Source organism: Solea solea, chromosome 15 (assembly GCF_958295425.1).
Source record: "Solea solea chromosome 15, fSolSol10.1, whole genome shotgun sequence".
NCBI classification, from domain to species: Eukaryota; Metazoa; Chordata; class Actinopteri; order Pleuronectiformes; family Soleidae; genus Solea; species Solea solea.
The window spans coordinates 17,603,389-17,627,552 of record NC_081148.1 but is presented as its reverse complement, the minus strand read 5'-3'; the positions used below and the strand labels follow the sequence as shown (position 1 = coordinate 17,627,552).

General features: G+C 42.5%; 1 protein-coding gene across 26 annotated transcripts in view; it reads right to left on the bottom strand.

The window, feature by feature from the left end:
• The window catches only part of dst (dystonin), a 97,387-nt gene that overhangs the window by 7,076 nt on the left and 66,147 nt on the right, over positions 1-24,164 (bottom strand). For 23 of the 26 annotated variants that reach the window (XM_058651361.1, XM_058651351.1, XM_058651358.1 and 20 more), the window contains 36 exons: positions 24,016-24,145; positions 23,459-23,658; positions 22,872-23,370; positions 21,117-22,585; positions 15,300-15,461; positions 14,957-15,127; positions 14,520-14,686; positions 13,923-14,082; positions 13,376-13,702; positions 13,134-13,218; positions 12,720-12,961; positions 12,415-12,621; positions 12,149-12,268; positions 11,899-12,006; positions 11,498-11,716; positions 11,217-11,420; positions 10,638-10,869; positions 10,288-10,514; positions 10,084-10,206; positions 9,896-9,997; positions 9,171-9,272; positions 8,729-8,902; positions 8,109-8,264; positions 7,598-7,795; positions 6,850-6,978; positions 6,093-6,263; positions 4,906-5,061; positions 3,869-4,075; positions 3,441-3,560; positions 2,753-2,922; positions 2,477-2,636; positions 1,365-1,559; positions 1,146-1,274; positions 746-889; positions 373-561; positions 110-242 (listed from right to left, as the gene is read on the bottom strand). In XM_058651361.1, coding sequence (XP_058507344.1) covers positions 110-242; positions 373-561; positions 746-889; positions 1,146-1,274; positions 1,365-1,559; positions 2,477-2,636; positions 2,753-2,922; positions 3,441-3,560; positions 3,869-4,075; positions 4,906-5,061; positions 6,093-6,263; positions 6,850-6,978; positions 7,598-7,795; positions 8,109-8,264; positions 8,729-8,902; positions 9,171-9,272; positions 9,896-9,997; positions 10,084-10,206; positions 10,288-10,514; positions 10,638-10,869; positions 11,217-11,420; positions 11,498-11,716; positions 11,899-12,006; positions 12,149-12,268; positions 12,415-12,621; positions 12,720-12,961; positions 13,134-13,218; positions 13,376-13,702; positions 13,923-14,082; positions 14,520-14,686; positions 14,957-15,127; positions 15,300-15,461; positions 21,117-22,585; positions 22,872-23,370; positions 23,459-23,658; positions 24,016-24,145 — 7,687 coding nt within the window. The remainder of the gene's footprint in view (positions 1-109; positions 243-372; positions 562-745; positions 890-1,145; positions 1,275-1,364; positions 1,560-2,476; positions 2,637-2,752; positions 2,923-3,440; positions 3,561-3,868; positions 4,076-4,905; positions 5,062-6,092; positions 6,264-6,849; positions 6,979-7,597; positions 7,796-8,108; positions 8,265-8,728; positions 8,903-9,170; positions 9,273-9,895; positions 9,998-10,083; positions 10,207-10,287; positions 10,515-10,637; positions 10,870-11,216; positions 11,421-11,497; positions 11,717-11,898; positions 12,007-12,148; positions 12,269-12,414; positions 12,622-12,719; positions 12,962-13,133; positions 13,219-13,375; positions 13,703-13,922; positions 14,083-14,519; positions 14,687-14,956; positions 15,128-15,299; positions 15,462-21,116; positions 22,586-22,871; positions 23,371-23,458; positions 23,659-24,015; positions 24,146-24,164) is intronic. The other 3 variants (XM_058651366.1, XM_058651376.1, XM_058651371.1) reach the window with 1 other exon arrangement.

The window sequence follows — 24,164 nt, the reverse complement described above, 5'->3', positions numbered from 1 at the left end:
GTGCTAAAAGAAATGAAGAAGAGGATGTTGATCCATCCTGCAGTGACTCAAAACTCTGCCAGATGGCTCAGGTCATGCACTGTGAGGGGGTTATTAGAGGCATACATACTTCCAGTTCTTCCTTTGTCAAGGACTGGGATCTGAGTTTTCTGGTTTTGGGGTTCCAAAGCAGTCTTCCGTTTGTGCGTCTTAGTGATTTTGTCAACATCTGGTTGCTTCCTGGTCATTTCCTCCATGAAAGCCTGAAGGGAACAACATGCTGACAGTTTTATGATGTCCTCTAAAGGGAGTAAACTATTGTATACTATAAATATAAAACACAGTGTCCAAAACAGTTTGAAATGGTTTTAATCAGCGGTTTCACTTTTTCACCTGATGTTCGGCTATGAGACTTTTGATCTCTTCTATCTCCTGCGGCAGCACCTCCTTGTCCTTATCATTGAGGTTGCTCTCAGCCCACTGTAGCCAGGTCAGCAGATTCTCCAGCAGCTCCTGGGTGGTCAACATCTCACTGAGGGCTGTGGTCAGACGCTGCTGGTGCTGCCGGGCCCAGGCCTGCACCTGCAACAGCAACATTACAAACATTAAAGAAAACTAAAAAGAGGCACAGCAGAGGAACACATACTGTTCTGACATCATATGTACGGAGGTATACACGCCACCAACGTTAACAGTTGAAACAAAAGTCATTTGCATGTTTAGTATTTATACCTGTGTGTGAATGATAGCATACATGCAGACTGACCTCTTCAAAGCGGGCTTTAATGATGGTGTTCCAGTGTTTGATGGTTGTGATAGAGTCTGGGTGGCAGATGGTCAAAATAGCCTCCCCCATACTGAGGGATTTGCTCAGAGCCACTCGTTTTTCCTCCAGTTTCTTCATGAACTCCTAAAATTAGCATAATGAAAAGAGTTGATCTTCAAAACGGTTCTAACTTCAGCAAACCGATAAAACATCCATCCACCATATGGCTGTTTTAACATTGGAACAAGGCTCTAGTGATGCAATTACAGAATCTTAAATGTTTACTCAGGAAAAAAAAAAAAAAAAAGCAGCAGGTTAGTTTTTTATTACAACTGTCAAAATACAGTATAACCTTAATAAAAAATAATTTTTTAATTTTATTTTATTTTTTAAGACTTACCTTGTGTTGTTCAATAAGTGCCCGCAGTGCCTCCTCATCATCAGGCAGGCTGCCATGGAAACGCAAACTTTGCTCAGCCTCAGCCAGCCATTCCAGCAGGATGTGAACCGTAGAATGAAACTCCTCAGCCTGCAGACAAAAAAAAAACACAGATTGCGTCAGATTTAAAACTCACGGACTCACTTTACCTCCTTTAAAAGTGTGCTCACACGACAGTACCTGACACAAGGCCTGTTCCAGCCGAGCCTGTTTGGACACTGAGAGGTTGCACACTGTCTCCCAGCGAGTGCTCAGCTCCTGCATCTGCACTTTGACCCAGGACGAGTCATTGTGACTGCTCTCAATCAACTCTCTTGCTGAACGTTTGAGGGCCTGAACGCTTACCGTCCTCTTTCCCATCTCCTTCTGGAAAACCTGAGCAGGACAATCAGGGATGGACCGAGTCAGACAAACACAGCATACGTGCATATAGAAATATTTTAATATTAAGAGATTACATTGAGTTCACACAGTGCTGAACAAGACTATCAGCTCCTTTTATATCATGACTGGGCAGGCAAGAGGGATGTTCATACAGAACACTATGGCTGAAAATGCCATTCAATCACAGCTGCTGCTGTTTCCTTCACCATGCAGCTCCAATTATGTTTCCTGAATGCAGTCTGAACAGGCAACGCTACATTTAAAGACGGATATACAACAAGGGAGAGAGAGAGAGAGAAATTGAGCAAGATAGATAGAGAGAGAGAGAGAGAGAGAGAGAGTAGGAGTGGATACACAACACCAGTAATTTCTTAGAAATCCACAGGGGTTTGTGGACAGGTTTTTTCCTCAGGCACATCACAGTATATTTATTCATCTACTAACAAAGTGCAGTGTAATTCAATCATATGTCTGATCCTTTTAATTTAAATGACAGGAGACAAAGTGCAGTTAATATCAAAAACATTGGATCTTTGCTGGACAAAAAACTTTCATGTTCAATAGAAAGCTACAACAATGCAGGTCCTTTTTGTGGTTTACATTTATCGTCTAATCCTCATGCGGTTTATGTGTCCTCTGTCTGCTATTGTGATAAGAAAAACTCTTTGAAGAAAGGAAAAGGGAGTGTTGTTAAATGCAGCAATGCAAACTTGTCTTCTTGCATTTTGAAACTGGGTTTCGATGCTCTGTCACTAACCAGTAAGGGGACGGGAAGAGAACGTTGGGGTACATTGTTAAGGTCTGCAAAAGAAGGTAATGGAACACTGCAGATGCCAACTGCCCAAAACACCAAAGAAGAGAGGAATAATTGGGATATTATGTTTTCTTGGTCTGGCATTGTTTTCTACCTTGTGGTTGTCTATCAGGTTGAGAACCAGGTCTATGTCTCCATGTACGGGCTGGTCCTCAGCCAGCTGAGGTTCCACTCTGTACAGCCAGTCGATGAGAGCCTGAAGAGCAACAGTAAACTGGCCCGAGAACAACAAGGCCTCCTCCAGCTTGTTTTGTCTGCAGGAGAGAAACAAACCATTCACAATGAACAAACCGGTCTTTAGAAATACTGCAGACAATGTGACCTGGAGCTGGTTGAGATTAAACACGGCAACAAATGTACTCATCCATACCTTTCGATTGATTTGCCACAGACTGTGTCCCATTTATCCCTCAGTTCACTCAGCATGTCATCCAGCTTCTGATTATCATCCTGAAGAGATGTCTTGTCTTTCAGGGCCCGTCCTGTTCGAGAGGTGGTGTCGTACACAGAGTGTTTGCTCCCCAGTGATTTCTGGAACTCCTGTATGAAAGAATAAAATGTCATCATGAAGCTCACTTGTGCATTTGAGTTATGTTTAAAGGACATAGACTCTATCTCTATCAGGGGATGTTACTGTTACAGTGAAGGGATTAGTAGTATTACTACTGTTTGCATGTCAGATAGCATCATAATCTGTGTGTGTGCGTGTATATTCTGATTAAGAAGACCATGTTCTGTGAGAGAAACAAAAAGAGGGTCAAAACTGGGTCGCATGTAATGTAAGCAAATGCATGACTAACGCATTCTGTAGATACTATAATTCCTATAAATAACTTTAAATGATGCAATTATTTACTTCCAACACAAATGAAATGAACTTAAATCATTCTGTATATAATGCAATAAACAGCTGTCGTATTATTCTGGCATGCAGAAAAAAGGTTTGGATATTGAGGTTGATTCTGTCACATAAATTAAACTCGATGCTGTCAAGGGTCCACAATTGAAGCCTTTTTTTTCTTTTCCCAGTGAACTGTGCTAAGACGACGTTCTGTCACCTTGTGCTGCGTCAGCTGCATCTTGATCTTGTCTGGCTCATTAGCAATTTCCACTTCTGAGTCCAGAGTCTTCTCAGATTCATCCAACCACTCCATCAGTTTATTCCAAGTTTCATGGAACTAATGACGGATAAAGAAACAAACTCAGTGTAAAGCATTTTTTTTTTGTTTTTTTTAAATAGGTAAGATTTCATTTGATTTATTGCAGAGTCCTGTTTTATGTTCACATGATTAGATTTTCAGGCCCAAGGAACATACGAGAACATTGCTTAAAAAAAAAAAAACCCACAGTATGCTGCAGCAAGAATAGGAAACTGGATTTAAATAATATTGCCACAGCTTTCCAATGATAACAAAAAAGCCCCGACAGCAGTGAAACAATGTCTATTTCAAACGCAAAATCAATATGAGCAAAAGCAGAGCAGTACCTGTTTGGCTCTCTTCCTGCTGTCGTCCAGCAGTCGACCTCGCTCAACAGACCGCTGCACCAGCTTCTCCCAGCGGCCTTGCACGCTGAGCAGCAAGTTCTTGATCAGCACGACATCCTGTTTCTGGCTGAAGTACTTCAAATGTGTGCCTGTCTTGTCCAGCTCGATGATGTGGTCTCTGTGGGAGTTCACCTCAGTCACAAATATCTGCAGATATACAGAGAGAGGTTTCTGTCAGCGGTAAAAGGAGACACTGAAAGCAGGGGTCCGACCCCCACGGGGGAGGGTTTTAAAGCTCCATGGGGGGCCACAATGCTCTTTTTCATAGGGTTTCCAGCTGAATTACTGGGTCTGGTATCAGAGGTGAAGTAAATGATGGAGAAGGGAAGCAAATATTGAATTTTGCAAAAAAAAAAAGACAACTCAGCAAATACATTCTCAGACCTCTCAATAATAATAACACAGGGAGCAATGTGTTCCTACATTATCTGACAGTTTCAAATATCCAAAGAAAAAAATGTACTCAAATGTTTTTTTACATCACATCACTATGGTTTAACAGTCAAATATTCAATTCAACCATTGTTTTGTCTTTTCTGAAAAAGAACAAAATATATAAAGTAATACATTATTTCTTGTAATGGGAGGGCGGTCTTCAATGTATACAATCATAAAAATATGTATCCCTCAAAAAATGGTTGGGAACCACTGATCTAATTCATGTGATTAATGTGCTTAAAGTGCTTTGCTCTGGGAAAAAAAAAAACCCAGAAAACAGATGGAGTCACTGAGTCACTGTTTGGCTCAATGGCAAAGCAGAATGGATGACGAGTGAAATAGTAAACACTGCTGTTATTTGAAATGTGATAGTGATATTATTTATAACTTCTCACTGACTAAAGAAATAACACACCATCAAATGCAGCTGAATAAAAGCAAAATTGGATAAACGAACAGATTCACGAACACATAAAAAAACACATTTCTCGTCTGCTCCATGAACAACATAATCCTCCTCCCCTGTGTGAAAACATTACCTTATGCTCATCAATCTGAAACATGATGGTCTCCAGAATGAGAGAAGCGGGCGAAACCATGTTGAGCGTCTGCTCGGCTTGGGTGAGCCAGTTGATAAAGTCCTGCAGAGAGTTGTGGAAATCTGTGGCCACCGTCAACGCTTCTTCCAGTTTCACCTGAAGACACAACAAATCATCACGGTCCACATGTTGTGCCTGAAATAACCTTGTTATCCTTTTTATCTTTAAACAGAACGTAAACATAAAATCTGGCTGCTATGACAAGGGAGGGAGGGAAAAAAAAATTAAACCATTATGTTTCTACACCTGACTGCAATTTAAACAGAGGAAGCTAACATCCTCTGCAGAGACTGATGGTGATACAGAAATGTAGTGATGAGCTTTTAATTGAATAAGATCGATGTCCACAGAGTCTCCACTGCTGAAAAACCTCAGACACAGACCTACAACGTGACAACACATGCTGTGTTAATGACATCACAAACATGACCCTACATGAGTTGTAATCTATTATTGTGGAAGAGGCTTACTAAAAATGGCAGTGCCATTCAAGTCATCTATTGTCTAAAAGTATGTGTTTTACTCGCTGCTCCAGAGAAGTGTCACATTGCTGCAGAGAGTTCAGCCAGAAGCTGGGACTCTAAAGTCTACCAGACTTCACATTACCGGGCACAGGACCAAAGTCAATAGGAAAATGCAAACGCAAAGTGTTGCCTGCAAATGCACAGGCTACCCAGACTGAGGAGCTCTATGGTGAGAGATGACTTATCTTTATGTCATGTAAGATGGATGTTGATGTTTATTTAATGCAGCAATAAAAGACAGAATATCTTGTTCTTGTTTGAAATAAGTTTTCAAGAAGAGCAACACAGTCTTTGATTTATCTTCGCTCTCTTATTTATTCAGCGGACTTGTCAACTCCTCACCGTCTCAACATATGAGACAAGACCACTGTTGTTCTACACTGAGTCAGACAGCGTATCGCCTGCTGTGATCTAAAATGTGACCACATCCTGTGTGTGTGTGTGTGTGTGTCTTTACACCACTCATTATCAGCGCTGGGATTAGAGGCTTTCAACAACAGTGTCGTGGCTCGAGTGCATGTCAGCGATCTCTCGCTGGGATGTAAGTCTCGACCTGTGAGTCATTAAGCTGACGGCAGTGAAAGCCTCTCAGTGACTCCATACCTTTCTGTCAGTGACCTTCCCCTGCACCGCTTCCCATTTCTCCTTCAGGTTCGCGAGGTCCTGCTCCAGGTTGCTATCGGGACCCTCGGGCGTCATCATGAGCAGCTGGTGACCTTTGTTCAACAGCTCCTGATACAGCTCCTCCTTCACCTCCAAGGCAGAACACAACTCCTGCAAGAAAACACAAACAATGACATGAGGAGAGCAAAGCTTCTGTTAAACAGAGTGAATTACAGTTCCAAACAGCGCCACTTTTACTTTTCGGGGCCACTGCAGTGCTCGGTGTGTATGTAATGACTTAGTCCCTGCTTTGTCCAAATCCAGTCCAAAAATGGTGAAAGAATGAACATGTCGAGGCACAGGCAGACTCTCAGAGCCACACTCAAACAAACATTCAAACAGTGTAATGTTACTAATTTAATAAAAAAGTTATTGCTCGTAAGTAATCCCTCTGTTTTTTGGCTCCATAAAACACCGGTGCTGCTTTTAGAGAGAGCTCACTAAAGAGTGTCTGGATTTTCTCTATTAGAGAGAAGGAAAACAAAGCACGGAGACGATCTTAGATTAATTATAGTCAGACGAGCCTGAATCAATTGGAAACACTTTTAAAAGCTTTTTGTCCGCTTCAGCAGGGAGGTGCAAGTATATTGCTGCGTGGTTTAATTTTCACACTTTGGATAAAACACAGAAAAGACATAGTTGTCTCCTTACGAGCCCTGCCATCTGCATGCGGCCTTTCATATTGTTAAACACATACCAGATGGACGTTAAGCTGCTCCCGGGCCGTGTCTGGTAAGCCTCCCACAGCCTTTGATGCCAACAGCTGACGTTCTGTGTCTTTCAGCCATTGCTGCATATCTTCTATCTCACCATGGAAACCTTGGGCCTGCAACACAATACAACCTGAGTCAGGACAAAAGTTGTCACACACAGTCATTGTTCGCAATCTCTGGCTCAGAGAGCAGGATGTCTGAGCTATTATTCCTATATAAAAGTCCTTAGATCAATTAATCTATCAGAAAAACAACTTATAAACTATTGCTTTAATTAAAAATGACTAATTTGCAATAACATATATATACATATAGATAATTTGGGTGCTTTTGTCAGATAAATTCTCTCAGCTGATGGCTTTTCCCATTTGTGTGGTAAGAAGAGTGGTTTGGAGCAAATGATTCTGGTCAGAGAATCGAACATGAGGAGACTTTATTGAGCAGATCCAGGCATTACAGACAGAAAACATGCACAGAGGTTTTCTTCCTTCCACTTCACCCTGTTAATCATCATGAAGCTTGTTATGCCTGACAAACCAACTCGACTCCCGAAATAGTGAAGCTACTGATGTACAATGTCACAACAACTACACCCTTAAATGTCAGCATTGAGAATAGAAACTCCAGAGGAATGAGAAGAGGATAAGAAAAAAAAAAAAGCTTCATGACCTTAACTTGTTATGTTTAACGTTATTAAACAACACAAAATAGGCTTAATAACTTTTCATATACCTGAAGCAGAGCACTCTCCAGCTGTTGCTTCCTCTGCTCTGTCTTCTCCTGGATGGCTTTCCACTGCTGATTCAGGTTCTCCAGTTTAGTCTGCAGACTAGAGGCTTCCTCGCCGGCGCTGGACTCCACCAGATCATTACCAGCTTTGTTCACGGTCTCTACTGTCGTTTTATGAGCCAACACGTCAATCTGAAGAACCTGTGGACATAAAGTGGCCAGGAGAGCAAGATGTTGGGTGGATGGATTTGAGAAACAAAGCCGTACCAGACTCCAACCATCATCGACATGTTTCGATTCAAGTTGATTTATACTGATAAGCACTTAAATCTGAGTAGAAGATGATGGAATAAAGTGTTTAGCCCTTTTGGATTTAATGAAAAGTCAAGTGTTGATCGGGTTTACGACGGATCTGAGACTCATTTGTTTATCCCATAGTTGTTTACTAAGACTGCTCATTTAAATTTGTATGAAAGAGAAAAAAAAACACTAAATGAGAAGATGTTTGTCATACATGGTGTTTGGCGAGCTCTATCTCGATAGCTTTGGGGTCTCCTCCAGCCTTCCTCTGTTCATTGAGCAGCTCCTCAGTGTGGCTCATCCATGCCAGCAGCTCGTCCAGTGCATGCTGGAACTGGCCCAGAGCCAGAAGGCCTCCCTCCAGTTTGTGCTGGATTAATGACAGATTAAACCATTAGATACTGCATCGAGGGGAAGCTCTTGACAAACAAACATCACAACACATAGATACAGCCTTTTGACCTCAAATTTATATGAAACTGCAAAAGATTTATTGGCACAGTTTAAAGGTCCAGTGTGTAACATTTAGGAGTCTTTATTGGCAGAAATTAAACACACTACCCATTAATACGTTCTTAGCCTCAGATTAAGCCTTTTTCTACTGCAGCTCAAAAGGCCACCATAGTTCCCTAACACGCTTGGGACAGGAACGGGTGAGTGGAGGAGTCTTCTGTTTATTATAATCAGCAGTCTCACTATTAGATGTCACTAACTCTTACACAAAGGACCTTTAAATAGCAAGTAATAAAATAAAAAAACAAGTTTAAAAGGTGATTTGATTGGATTTTCTTTTAAGACATGTCATTTTTAAATGGCTTATTTCTCTTGTCTGACCTGTCGACTGATGATCTTCTCGTCCAGGTTGTTCCAGAGCATCTTGAGCTCAGACATTGGCTCCTGGATGGCGCAACGATCGGCCTCCTCCGTCACCTTCTTCAGCAGGAGACCTGCCTGGTGGTTGAGGCGTTCCATCTCAATTTGCAGCTGGTACGCCTCTCCTTTGTACTCCTGACCAAAACAAGCACAAACAAGAGTTACACCCACTCAGTCAACAGGAGGACAAAGTCATACGGACAATGCCAGCTCCGTGATACGATTGTACGCCGAAGCAAACTAAATGAAAACAGTTTATGGAGTTAGTTTTACAAACCCTTTGTATCTGTACAAAACAGGCCAACTGAGGCAGTCAACAAAACCACAGGCTGGTCACAAGAGATTTGTCACTTTTAACACATCTAAAAACTGTTGCTGTTGACAGAGAAATACAAGACTGTACCTTGAGTTCTACAATCTGCTGCTTCACCGTTTCCAGGTCTGTGCCTACAGGTGACATTGAATCCAGTTTGCTCTCCATAATATCCACCCAGTCAAACATTCCCTGTACACAAGGTGAAACACCATTGTTAGCGAGACAAAACAAAGCTCAGCGCACAGGGAGTCTGGTTTCACGCTTAGTTTCATGTTATGCAATAAATCTTACACTTAATTCAGCAAATCCATATGCTTGATAAATCAAGCAAACAAAAACAATAAAAAGTAAGAAACAAGACCTAAAAATGAACATTATCATCTTGAAAAGCGTGTGGTTGTAATCTTTACAGCTATAGTAAAATGTAAGCAGCTGTTTTTTTTTTTTTTTTTACCACACATGAATGAAAGTGTGAGCCAAAACATAGAAAAACACTGCAGTTAGTGTTAATAGTTTCAAAAGTAATAGGGCGCTCATAAAACGATGATTTAATCAACTGCAATGAAAAGCACTGTAATCTGTGGCTTCATTAGAAGGCCATAAAAACAAGCAGACTCATAAATAGTGCATGGAACACATAAATCCTGTATGTAAGTACTTTTATTATATCCTACTGGTTAAACAATAAAAGCAAATGTTTGAAAACAACAAAAAAAAAGGTCTGGTGGTAAGTTATCAAAAAAAACAATTCAAAGTTTTACTGCACTGCTTTTGAAAATCCATGAATTGGTAATAAAAAAGTATAAAAGTACCTGCAGGCCATCTTGAAACTGCACAGCAGCCTGCATGGCTTCTTCCAGCTGCTCTCCTCTCTCCTTCCAGGTCTTATTGAGATGTTCCCATGCTGAATTCACCTGGAGAAATAACACTAGTGTCACACCACAAGCTTCAAGCAGGCAAAAAAAACCCGGCAAACACGGTTTTGAATGTAATCCATTACCTCATCAAGACTTTTCTTTATCACGGGTTTATCAGGCTCTCCACAGGCAGTCATAAGCTCCGCCCCTTGGTTTTGAACCACATCAAGCTCTTCCTGCAGCCCGTCAATCTCCTCCTTAAATCCCTGTGGCAATAAAGTGCCGTTGAAATAAACATTCTTATGAGAAATTCCTTGTCACAGCAATGTCACTTTGGAGAATTGTACCTCCACAAACTCCTGCTGCTGTTTGACGACCGAAGGATCGACTCCGGGCTCCTCCAGCTCCCTCAGCAGGTCCTCGCTGTCTTTGATGGTAATGATGAGAGCACTGTGGTCGCACCAGAACTTGTCTGCCAAGTCCATCACATCCAGCAGCTTCGACTCGCGCTCCTCCAGCAAGGTGTGGATGTCGTTCCACAGAACCACCATCTGGTCCATTTTGTCTTGTACGGCTGGTTAAAATGACAGTGAAAACAAAAGGAATCAAACACACATCTCATACGTTCACAACTGACAGGTGTCATGGAAAAATTGTTGTTTATTTCATTTAATTTATTTTTTTATATCTCCCATACCTTTGGCAGACATGTCCTTGTCTGCCCCTTCTGACCGCGCAATCATCTCCCCGCCTCGCTGCCGCAGTGTTTCATAAGAAGGCTGCAGTTTCTCCAAATCCATGTAGACGGCCTTGTTTTCACTAATCTGCTCCTTAATCTTGTCCACCTCCACTGAGATGGACGGAGGCTGGCGCAGGCGTTCAGCGATGCGTTCCAGTGACTCCAGCATGGGGTCAATTTTATCATGGAACTGGTGGAGAACAAGAGAAGGAAACACCTCCGTATCAGCACAATAATCAGAAAGCTGTTGATGAAATACATGAATTATACTAAGAAACAAGTACATCACACTAATTTTGTTTTGGATTGCCAATTTGAAGGCTTTTCTTGCATGTCCTATATAAAGAAAATTATCTACATAAGTATAATCCCTGTTTGAACCTGCTGTTATCAAAAAACTACTTTCACAAACATATCAAACACAGACAGACTGTAAAGAGATTAAATGAAAATAAAAATAACTAAAATAATATTTACATAATTAATATGTACTGTATAAATATGACAAAATTCCTTGGAAAAACAGCAGCTTCTCACCTGAGTGGATTTGGAGATGGCTTCGTCTAGTGTGGCCGCTCTCTGCTTGACGTCGGCCTTCAGGTTGGTGTAAAGTTGGTCAGAAGCTGTGTACTTCTCTCTGATGGGCACTCCCTCCACTGGGCTCAGTTCCAGCAGCTGAGGCCCGGTCTTATTCATCTTGTCAATGTGGGGCTTGTGCTCAGCAATCAGCTCCCTCATTTGCTGGAGAGGATGTGAAATAATTAGTTTACATTTTCCATCATTTTCACTGATAAGTGTTTGACTGGACATCTTCCTACCCTGAGTTCCTCCTGCTGCTGCCTGAGTGTGTCATACTCGATGGCAGGAGTGGGCAGCTGGCTGAAGGTGGTCATGGTTTCCTGAAGCCATGGCCACATCTCCTCATAGGTCTCCCAGAACTGACTGGCCAGTGACTGGGTTCGCTCCAGCTGGAGACAACGCTCCGAGTTCAGCTGACTCACGACACTGTACTTCTCCAAAAGAGTCTCGGTCTTGGCCTGAGAACGAAAAATATCATTTTAACTTATGTTAACACCTAAAGTGACTTGAGATTGAGATTTAGGCATTATATAAATACAATTCTTAAAGTGACACAATGTGGAGAGGGACGCCCGCGAGCAAATCCTATAGTGTGTTTACTTTAATACACTGCTTCAACTATAAAATAAATCCCTTTTACCTCCAAAATGTCTTTCTCCTCTGTTTTTTTGCTGCTCATGATGGCCTTTCCTGTTTTCACGATCTCATCCACAGCATCTTTGTGCCTCATGATGTCCATGGAGAAAATCTGGAGAACCGGTGGAGTAAGTTTGGTTGGATGTTACAAAACAAACCGCTGTTTACTGTGCTTCAATTAAATGGAGGCCTGTGTCTATCCCTACACACACGCACACACACACACGCACACACACGCAGTATGACGGACTAACCTTCTGTGCTTGGAGCTGAGCTGAGTTTTGATCTTGCTCCAGTCTGATCTCACCCATTGACAGCAGCTTCCTCTCAGCTTCAGAGAGCCAGGAGAGTTCAGTATCTGCTGCCTGTTCAAACTGGAAACACACAGATAGTTACATACATGTATATATATATATATATATATATATATATATATATATAATGTATGTGATATTGCCCATTCACAAAACATATTTTTACTTTTAGTAGAAGAGGAAGAATGAATGAAACTCGGGTTTACCTGCTGTGACTTGAGAATGTCAGCATTGATCTGGTCAACCTGCTGGGTGATGGTGTCACGCACGGCTCTGTACCGCCCGTTATCCTCAGTTACCAGCTTGTCCAGACCCTCACGAGTGTGCCAGGGGATCAGATCCAGGAGGGAGCCGCTCAGCTCATTCAGCTTGTCCATCATAGATTTGTGGTCTTTGGTTTCCTTTAGCAAGGCCTTGACAAACATGTATGAAAGACACCAGTGTAAGAATTTAAATTGTAAAGATGTATTAAAAAAAGAGTTGGTGTGTTAATGAAACACATTAAACTTACATTTTGTCTGTCTTGTGCATGGACAAGCTGCTCTCCCACTGGCTCCTGAGCAGCAAAAGCACTGATCTCAGCCTCCACTTTCTCCAGCCAGGAGTTCAGGTCCTCATGAGTGTGTTGCAGCTTAGATGAGAGACTCGAAACACGTTCCAGTGTCTTCAAAACGCCGTCACTCATGGAGCTGATCTCGGCATATTTGCTTTTTATACCATCCAGTTTACCTTGGATAACAACCACCTCGTCGCCTATGAATAGAATTTAAATAACATATATTCATGAAAGGACTTTAGTGTTTCGCTTTTCAACTAATTTTCTCATCTACAATTCAGCAAAAATAGTCTAGAGCTGCTCCCTGAATACGGCAAGAAACCTGTGAAGTGTATTTCCTGATGGGAAAATCATAGCTTTTAGACATGCCTGTTGTTTGCTTCAGTAGCTCCATCCCATTGGAGATGGCTTGGTCAACATTCTTCTTCCTCAATACAATATCACTTTGAAGTTCCTGCAAACAAAGGCACAACTTGAAAACATTAACAAAGAGCGACACAAAACTCTCCAATGTAAACAAAAAAAGAACGGCACGTGAATCAACTGAAAAATGATTGGTGCAACTTAAATAAAAGGAAATCATATGGTTTGGCCTAGGGAGGAGTGTGTACCCGTTGTTCTGCCAGCTGCTTTTCAAGAACCTCTGCTTTGTAGTCCTCCACGGACACTTCACCCAGTCTGGTGTGCACCTCGTGGAGCCAGTTCATTAGAGCCACTTCATCTTCTCCAAACAGCTGGGCGTTTGCCAGAGCCTGCTGCAGCATCTCAGCTTTCCTTCTGCATCGCTCCTGGAGCTCTATGTAACTGGCCTGGGTGGAATCCAGTTTAGACTGAACAAACTCCTTATCATCCACTGAGCTCACAGATTTGAGCATCTGACCCACACTGACCGCCTGCAACAGGTCTTTACTGTGATTCATAATCTCCTCCTCTAAGGCCTTGACCGGGTGGAATGGGGAAAAACGCCCAAGAAATATGACACAAACAAACGAAAGACAAACGTAAAAAAAAAACACAGAAAATATCAAACTGAAATGAAATGAAACAATGAAAAGCATCAACTTAAAGTATCAAGCACCAATGGAGAAAAGATGAAACGTGACTGAACATAAAAACATCTAGAAAAGGTATGTTTATGGTGTAAAATGGTGTATATACCTTGTGCTGAGAGATCTGATCTTTCAGCTTTGATGTCTCCGTGCCGATGGGCTCAGAATTTGCCAAGTGCTTCTCTGTGACAGCGAGCCACTCGCTCAGGGGCTCAAGAGTCTCATGGAACTGCTGGGTGACCACCAGGATGCTCTCTAGTTGCTTTTGCCTGACACACAATGATATTATATCATCAATAATGATATAATATTAATGATATTAACCTATTAGGAAAACGTTTATTTTCATATATAAAATGAAATGGTGCCTAGGTAATAGATTTTGGTTCGCTTGTGATTGTGTGAAAACCTTTATTTAGACTGACATATTTTTTTGTTGTGAACTGACCATGATTAAAGGAAACTGATGTTTTCAGAAAAGTTCAATGATGAAATGAATTAGTCTGAATGACTAGCATGCAGCTGGTAGCCTGTTGAATTAGTTTATCACAAATCCCTTAATATACAAGAAAATATCCAGACAGCTTTTAAAAATCACTGGAAAAAATGCGTAAAAATGCTGTATTGTTGTTTTTTGAGATTGAAAACTCAAAACTTTTCCTTTGCACCTGAGGACTTGCATTTATAAAGGTGTCCTCATACAGACCTGTTTCCAGCTTTCTTGAGAAGAGCGTCCCACCTCTGCCCAAGGCATTCAATCTCTTTAGCAACCTTCTCCTTATCCACAGAGTCTGCCAGCTCCGCGACCTTCCCTCCCTCTTTTTTTATGAGCTCCACTGTCGGCTTTCGGTCATCCAACAGTCTCTGTAAGAGCTGTCGACGGAAAACAAAGGGCGGAGAGTTATTGGGCGCCTTCAACATGCTCTAACCGCAAGCAACGCTTGGTTGTGAAAAACAGTAAATCTAACAGACTCAAATTAAGTGTCCGTTAAATTGAAAGCTTTGTGTTCCACACTCTTGTTTAACAATGGATGTCAATTAAATAAGATGAATGGCAAACTCGTAGTGTTCTGTTGATTCGCTTAAAATAGAAAGATTAGAAAGGAACTGCTGGTGTGTTTGCACCGTGCGACACCATCTTACTTTCTGCTCTTGAATCTGTGCCTTCACCACTTTGAACTCTGCAGAAGGCGGTTTTTGATTGGCCACGAGCTCTTCTGTATCGGTCAACCAGCTGAGCAAGGACTCCAGAGCATCCTGGAACCTCCCACAATGCAACAGGGCTTCATGCAGTTGGGCTGAACGTTCAGCAATCTGCCGAGCACATGGAGAAATAAATATAGTCACCTGTTTTTGGGACATTTTAAACAGCTTCACAGAAACCCATCAAAAAGATGACATAATAAGAAACAACAGGAACGAATGAGTCATTACACTGCCTATATGTCCTTTTGTTTGTAATACTGCCACATATAAAATAAATAACCTTTTTATTAAGAGTATTCCACTTTGTGTTGACGCCCTCCAGGTCATCCTCAAGCTTCTTGGTGCTGGTGCCTTTGGCAGCGGTTTGGATCAGGCCCTGACTGAGGGAGTTGATGTCTTGAAGCTGTGTCTGCAAAGCATCAATGTGCTCTTTCTGGAATGCCTAAAGACAAATGGAACATATTTGAATGACTTTTAAACATTTCTTGAATGTCCATTAAAGTCAGTGGATTGTTGTTCTATTCTACAACAAAATGAAAATGTCACTCATTCTGAACAATTTCCCTTTTACAGGGGTTTTAAATTGTGTTGATCTCATTTAGCATTTTTCGAAGCGGAAAACATAATAATAAAAGATCTTAATATGCTCAAATGCCATGGTTTGCATATTTTAATAAACCTTTGGTCAGGTGATTGCTTTTTTTTTTTTTTTTCCAATATATCCCGACCTTTTAAAGAGATAACAGTTGAAACCTAAAACAGACTAAATGACAATGATCATTAGATGTAGTCCTAGGAGTTCAGCATTATGCCAGGTCAATTTTCCACTTCCTGAAACCCAATCCCTTGACGTGTGTTGTTATAATTCTGCTGACGTAAACACCTTTCTAACCATTAAGTAGCTATTAAAAGGTCATGACAGTTGTTAGTTAAAACACAGCTGTGCATGATCACACTTACAGACCGAGCTGGTGAGCAAAACCTAATTCACCTATCATGTAATCAGATATGTAAGAAAAACACCAAGCCAGCAGCCAGGAAAAAGGCGTATCATCAAGTAAAACCTGCTTAACCAGCCAATTATCAAAACTTGGGAATAAAGAAAGTATCTTTTTTCGGCACCTGTGGGGAAAAATAATCCATTTGGTCAATTATTGGACAAGCGGCAACAGCATTCAGGATGGCCTCTATCTCCCGGTGCTCCCCCGTAAGATGGAATGCCTGTAAACTTTTGGGCAGACAGGCCTCCACTGACTGCAGAAACTCCTCCAGCTCGTCCATGTTGTATGTGGATGGTTCTTGTTGCACAGTACATGGTTTTGTTTGCTGGCGGCTGTCTATGGGCAGAGTTACAGAGTTCCTGTATGTCTCAGGCTCTGTCACCACCACACTGACCAACTCACAGTCTTCCTGACATGACACATCCTCTAACAGCTCGGCGGTCGATAGCTCATCATAGTCAGTCAAAGTTCTTGAATGCCATCCAGAACTGTCCTGCTGAGTCCTGTAGGCTGAACCTGAAGAGGACCTCTCTATGGGGTATTTGTATTCGCCATTGCTCAGAGAAACCTTTCCACTGAGCTCATCCACACCAGATTCTGCCTTTTGCTGCTCCTGGACCAAACTGCTACTATGATAAAGAGACTGGTTGTCCCTCACAGGTGAGAAGGGGAACTCCTCCTGCCCTGAGCTGAGCGACCGCAGTGTTTTCAGGTCCCCTGACATATGCATTGCCTCCGAGGATGACAGGCTCCTTGTACTGGGGCCTGCTCTTTTGTGGTATCGATGAGCATGTCTCTCCCTCTCCACCATAGGACTGTACAAACCGGAGTCCTCTTCAGATGTCAGCGAGCTGGTCATACTCTGCCCTCTCCTGCCGTTAATCAGCCTCGGCCTCTCTGCACTCCCAGAGCACAAGGTTCCACTGCGGCTGGGATACTCGCCCAGATTCGCGGGGGCAAAAGTCCGCCATGACCGTCGATGATGAGGATGGTCCTTCTTATCTCCTCCCTGGAGTCGTGACTTGGGCAGCACAACATCAGTTGCCCTGATCGTGTTCCCATTGAGTTTAAGTCCATCAAAGACCATGCGATCATGCAGCAGAGTTGGCTTTCTGCTCCGCAACTCAAATGAACTTGATGCGGAGAGAACCCCATTTCCACACAGGCTGCTGAGGTCTAATGTGCGGTGCGTGTAAGGTAAGGTGCTGGTGAAGTGCCGGGAGGAAAGGCTGCCTTTAGAGCCCGAATCTATCTGTTCATTGAGTCGAACGGTGTTATAAATAGATCTCTGGGGCACATAGCAGTCATCAATGTTCAGGTCCTCCTCCTCCCCCTTCCCCACACAGGAAGGGTTTTGTCTGAGGCAATCTGGTCTGCTCAGCGGTTTGCCCATGCTACAACAATTGCCACTACTACTCGGTACAATAAAAGATGATCCTTAGAGGTAAATGTTGCTTTAGTGCATACGGAGTAATTTTTTAAAAACAAAGGAGTAAAATATGTCTAACCAATATTAAAAGCCACTGTGTGCAAAATAATTTAAAATAAAAACAATAAATGTTCTCTTGTTTATCAAAATTAAATCTCCACAACACTAAACACTAAATTAAAAAATAAAGACTTTACCGATACAAATATAGTGAACAATATATATATATATATAAAAAAAATACTTTTTAGCAGCATCAGTTTTTCAATAGTCACCCATCCCAAACATATTCCTCTGAGTTTGCTCGGTCTTTAGCCAAAACTTAATCATGAGCCTTCTGGTCCACAGTGTTTCTGTTCCCCTGAAAGCCCTGCCACATCCATGCGGGATAAAGGAAAGTCTTCAGTGCAAAGTGAAAATATCCGCAGACAAATCCAGCAGGCTCGACCAAAACTGTGGGTAGTTCAGAGGAGAGGAGAGGAGAGCTGGTACTCCTGGATAAACAAAAAAGCCTGGCCTTTCTCTCTCATCGCTCCTCTCGCAATGACAGACACCCTCCTGGCGGAGGCCTTCATGCCCCGCCCCCGCTCATTATTCAGACAACATCTGCCACAACTCCATTTGTGCTCAGAGCCGCTCCGGTACATGTTGATTGGTGGACACATGACCCTCCACCCCCCCTCTTTCTTTCTAATTCCCCCCTATGTCTGCATGTCCCATATCACTTCTCTTCTAAGCCATCTCTTGCATCCTGACACAATCCCTCACTTTTCTTCAGTGACTGAGAGAAAGGGGAGGGGAAGTAGAATGCACCGGCTTTTCTACTTCACAGAAGGAACAAATAACAACCTAGACAAACAGGCAGCAGCAGTTCCCACTCAGATGATATCACCCCATACAGAAATATACCATTTATTTTTTCTCACTTTCCTCATTGTTTTCCTCTGACGGATAGTAGCTGTGGACCCATGAAATAATTCTTAATTCCTGTGGAATGCTGTGGGGGGCACAGGTCCCAGGTAATACAACACCAATGGCTCTGCCAAGAGCATGAAGGGGCTTTTTATTTCCACTGACCGGGAAAGGCAAAGAAAGGAGGATAGAGGAGATGATAACAGGAATTTATTTTTGGTGCCTGGGTTGTTTACTGCCCCCATAAAAACCTGCACTATTGTAAAGTCTTTGCTCAGTTCTGCATGTGTGAACCTTGTCTGCCCATGTCAGACAGTCATACCACATACACACAACATCAGTGCTGCAATTAACAGTTATTCCCATTTTCAATCTGCTCGTTTTTCTTCTTAATTTATAAAATCATAAATTGAAATGGGAAAAAGTAAATAATATGGTTAAAAAAAACTGCTGTCAAGAACTAAAAGATATTTTTGTTACCATTAGATATGACAAAAAAAAGGAAAACATGACATAAATGCCCCTCAGCAAAACAACATGCACACTACCTGTGTAGAAAGTGGCCCATAAAGGTGTCATGTTTCACGTCTGAATGTGTCATCTCAGTGAGTAAGAGAGACTATGTGGCCTCAATGACACCTTTTAACCATGGACTTCAATGAATCGGGTGAGCTGCAGTATGATTCAGAAGGCAGAAATGTCTTTTCAAAATGAAACACACACTGATGTAATGTCTGAGCAGAAGTGAGAAAAAGAAACCCACACCAACCCCCCATTGGTGTTGAGTCACTGGAACAGCCCTTTAGGTTGCACTGAAATATATAACGTACACCCGCCAGGACTTTGTCGAAAAATCTTCAACAGATCTCATGTGGAAAAAATAAGAGTAAACACATGAAGTCAGGCGTGTCACTTACTAAACTTTACCTAAAATGGTAAAAGCATAGGCACCACCTTTGTTTATTTCTCTCTCACCAGCCACAGAAGAAGCCCTCCTACCTACACCCAGAGCCACTGGCAGTGGACAAAAAACTAAATATGACAAAATCTTACAATGACTCATGCTGCAACTAAATGAAGAAACAATTCAAGTGTTCATGATTCTTCTTTTGATAATAAGTATTGGCCTAAGTGAGTACAAGGGGGATTTTCCACTGACAGCTGAGGTCGTACATGCCCTCAGTGGCAGGACAAAGAGAGGGGTAAAAACATGCACCATGACAACACTGCTGAGCAACAATTTGAATCAATCACTTTAATAGTTACCCCGCAAGTCCTTTGAACTATAATAAACACAACAAACCGACTGACACCTCCATCGTCACAACCTCAACGATGTTTTAATCCATGTAACTCAACAAGGGGTTTGGGTGTAGCCCTGCTATCAAAGTACATCACCCCCTTGAACGAAAACAAAATCCCTTGACCTACATCTTAGGAAAGATCTGTGTCATTTGCCAATGCTCATCCGTTTACAATGTTTTATTGCAATGTGATCGAACACTGCAAATTAAGTGTTTAGTCATTTAACCATCAAATACAGGTTAATCCTCTTTTGGAAAACTAAAAAAAAGAAAATTGCATCTTGCTTTTGGTTCTCCCCGTGTTTGATCTCACACTGATTCTCCATAATTTTGGAAATAATATGGAATGTCAGATGAACTGAAAACAAATTGTTAGGATATTATTGCAAAATGCCTGCAGCCCAGGGTGGTTCACACTTCCACAATAAACAATGGGCTCAAGCAATAATTGATAGCAAGGGGGATGCTAATTCTAATTTTAACAGTTATAAAAAAAAATCCATTAATGGTGAAGATTTTTTACAAGCAATTATTAAGCATAAAGGCAGAATTATGCAGCAGTTATTTAACAAACTTTTACAACCTTAAGGACAAGCATGAATAGACACTAAACATCACTTTACCAACACGCATCTCTGTCATAATAGCCACATTAACACCACGCTCCTCTGACCACAGAGCATGAGATAATGTCAGGCTGTGAAGGTTAGAATATCAGTGTTACGAGATTAGAATGCAGGCTCGGCTTCGTTAATGACCAAAGTGACACCCTGCTGGTGACCACCTGGCTGTAGGGTCCAACCCTCCTGCACCATCACTGCATATGGGCCGCAGCTCTTTTGTTAACAACAGATGCCCTGAATGAGGCAGCATTCCCCTGAGGATTGCGTCATAAAATAGCAAGTGTTTTCAGTTGAGAGCCTGCTGATACTAATCTGAAACACTGCAAGCGTTTGTGGATGAACAGCATCTAAAATAGTGTTTGTATATTTTTTCGGGGAAAAAAGTAAGAGCACAAGAAAAGATTACAGCCTTTAGCTCGGTTAATTCAAATATGCAGGCATTTCTCAGTTACGGCTAATCTCAACTGGGGTATTCAGCGAAATAGAAACTTGAAACCTCAATAAATGTGAATGTAACGATGTTACGCTTTTTATTATCTGAAAAAATGTGTGTTGATATCAGTGTGAGAACAGGAGCAAAGTCCCGTGAGAACAATTATGTCGTCGTGTGATATCTCTCTACTGTAGCAACTCGTACTGATCTCCCAAGAGCACAAAACAGGTGCAAATGTAATGTGGTGCAAACTGTTTACATTGACCTTTATGCTGATATCCTACACAAACTCAGTCATAGAACTCATTTTAACCAGAGGAATGACAATAATGCAATTTCAAAATCTTTTTTTAGGCCTATGCAATGAGAAAAATGTCAAACTGGGGACACAGTACCTTAAAGGCCTCCAGCTGGTGGTTGATGACGTCTGTCTCCATGCCAACTGCCTCCTGGGTTGCCTCCTTCTCCACAGCCGTGCAAAGTTTCTTTTCCATTTGGTGGAGTTTGTCGTACAGCTCCTCCAGCTTGGTGAGTGTACTTTGCACCTGCATCTCTCTGCCTTTGCCTCTGTCTAGCAGTTTCCCACATTGCTTACTCAGAGCATCCAGATCTCTCTTCAGGCCTAACAGGTCAGGCGAGGTTTCAGTTTCAAGCATCTTTTTGCAGCTGTCTCCGGCATTGGCTGTGTTGGCCATCAGCTCCTGCAGCTTGGACACAAAGCTTTGGATGGACACCTGCTGCTCTTTCAGAGGGGCCAGGTCAAGATCCACAGGAGCCATGCTGTCCAGCTCATCATCGAGGTCTGTGAACTGGGTGTACATCTCACGAATGCTGATTTGGAACTGTCCAATACCCTGCAGTTTACCCTCCAACACTTGGCATGTCTCATCTAGTTTCTCATTTAAGTTACTGTAGTCTTTTTCGATACTGTCAGCCTGCAGTAAGAGATCGGTCACACCATCAGCGTCTGGGATATTTACTACAAGGTCCTTGGCCAAGCTCTTCATGTGCTCTACTTGGTTCTGCACTCCCTCTAAACTTTTTTGCTGAGCTTTCATGTTGGTCAAGTTCTTGTTGCTGTGACCCTGAACTCCCTGTGATTCATAGGAATCCATGTGCTTCTTAGCTCCCTCGAGCTGGCCCTTCGCTTCTCTGTAGGCATCATTAAATTCTTTAACTGTGTGTGAAATCTTCTCCAGAGACTCCCTCTTGCTCTGCAGATCCTCGACTAAACTGTCCACTCTTTTGCCAAGAGTAGCCTTTTCCTCTTTTATAGGTTGTGTGTCTACAGTAGCCACCTCCAGAAGGCTTTCTGCAGCCGTGTCTAGTTGCTCCACCATCCTCCTGTGCTTGTCAACATCCTTCTGCAGAGCTTTAACTTGAGAAATGGAGCTCTCGGCAGCCACGGGGTCAGTGGTGAGTTTGACTCTGCCCTTACTAGCTTCACACTCCTGAATCCATGAGCTCAGATTCTCTGCATGCTCCTGATACTTCAGAGATTTCTGTAGAGCAGTTTGCAGTTTGTCACCCTGTTCAGCAGAGCTTCTTTTTACCTCCTCCCAGTTAGAAAGGAGGGTGGTAAGCTGCCCTTGAAGTGCCAACTTCTCTGCACCATCGGTATTTTGCAGAAGCATGTCCCCTTCCCCAACAATTGTGTTATAAATCTCTTCATGTTCGCTGAGTGCCCTCTGGAGTTTACTGTGCTCATCCAGCGATTGTTGCAGAACGTCCACTTTGGCAGAGATGGCCTGGGGCTTAGACTGGTCCTGGAGCTTCTCACCGAGCCATGACTGGAAGTCTTTGGAGGTCTGATGGAACTGCTGAGAGCTGGCAAAGGTCGAGTTCAGCTGCTCGATCCGTTTTGCTACAAGTAAAAAAAGCGGAAGTTAGTTAAGTGGTTTAAACATTTTACACAAAAATATAATTTTGTCATCAACATCAGTGAGAACCAACTATGCTAGATTCCAATAAACAAGGTGACTAAAACAGTGTTTACCAGAATACTCTACAAATACAATATGAGTTCAGCCTGTTGGGAAATAGCTGTCATAGAATATAAATATTATCTAAAGTGATTCAACATGAATAGAATCATTTCCTCTTTCCAAACATTACAACACCACATTATTAGGTTAAGTAACAAGGCCAACCTGCTTTCTCCTCCAGCTGTTTGAAAGGCTTGCTGATGCTGTCCAGCTGCCTGGCCAAGTCTGCTTTTAGATAATCCTCTGTCACCATCGCTGTGAGCTCTGCGTTGATGGCCTCAGCCTCCTTCAGATTTTTCCTTTCCTCTCTCAGCTGAGCAGAGATGTTGTGGACGTCCTCCAGCTGCTTCTTCACAGCATCAGGCTGGGTGCTGTGGCCTTGATGGTTGGTGAGCTGACTCTCCAGCTGAGTGGCAGAGTGACTCAGAGTCTTCAGTAACTCCTGAAACTGTCCAGTCTTCACCACAGCCTGGTCGATGAGGCTGTCTCTCTGGTCCAGCTGCTCTGTGAGGCCTTGCCACTTTTGGGTGATGACAACAAGCTGCTCCCTCACCTGTTTTCCATTAGAAGGGTCCTGGTTGCCCGAGGTACTCAGGATGGCAGAGGCTGCTTCCTCAAGTTGCTCATATTGAGGTTTACGGCTCTTAAATTCATTCTGGAGAATCTAAAGGGAAGAAACCAATCAAGAAGAATAACTCAGAAAACGTTTTGTAAAATCCTTAAAAAACCCAAATAACGTGCACCATTTATACCTGAACTTGCTGCTTCTGCATCTTAAGCATGTTCAGGTCAATAGAAAGGGGCCCAAGGACACTCATCATCAGCTCCTTCTCTGAGAGCCACTGACTGAGCTGCAGCTCAGCTGTTTGGAAGATGTCCAAATTCTTGTTGGACTGCTCCAGGTGCTGCTTCCTCTGCTCTACAGAGCCGCTGATATCTGTCCAGCCAGCATCTGAGCAGGAGGGCAAAACAACCACACCGATCCATATTAGTCAGCACAAAAACAACTTTCCATCTAATGTCCTGCTGTTCTGTGAGTAAAGCGCTCACTGTGCAGGACTTGGCAGTGAGGAGAATGTGTTAATTTAACCTGCGTGGCAGAGAGCAGGCACTGAGTCATACTTACTGTGGTGGGTATGACAACAAGGTGGATATGAAGAATGTCACTGGAGATATTTTCTACATGATGTGACATTTTGTAAAAGGTTTGATCAAACACCAGGGCTGAGATGAGGCTCAATATGGCGCCCAACAGACTTTGACAGTTTCAGTGACATAATGTCCTGGGCCATCTGGACACAACACCTACCTATTTCTGCCAACATCTGCTTCCACTTTGCTGCCTCCGGGGAGTTTGGATGAGTCTTAATCAAGTTGAGGAGCTTCTCTCTGAGCTTCTGGAGCTGCTCCTCCCTCTGTTTCATGTCGCCTTCAAATGCCTAAGAGAATGAAAATAAT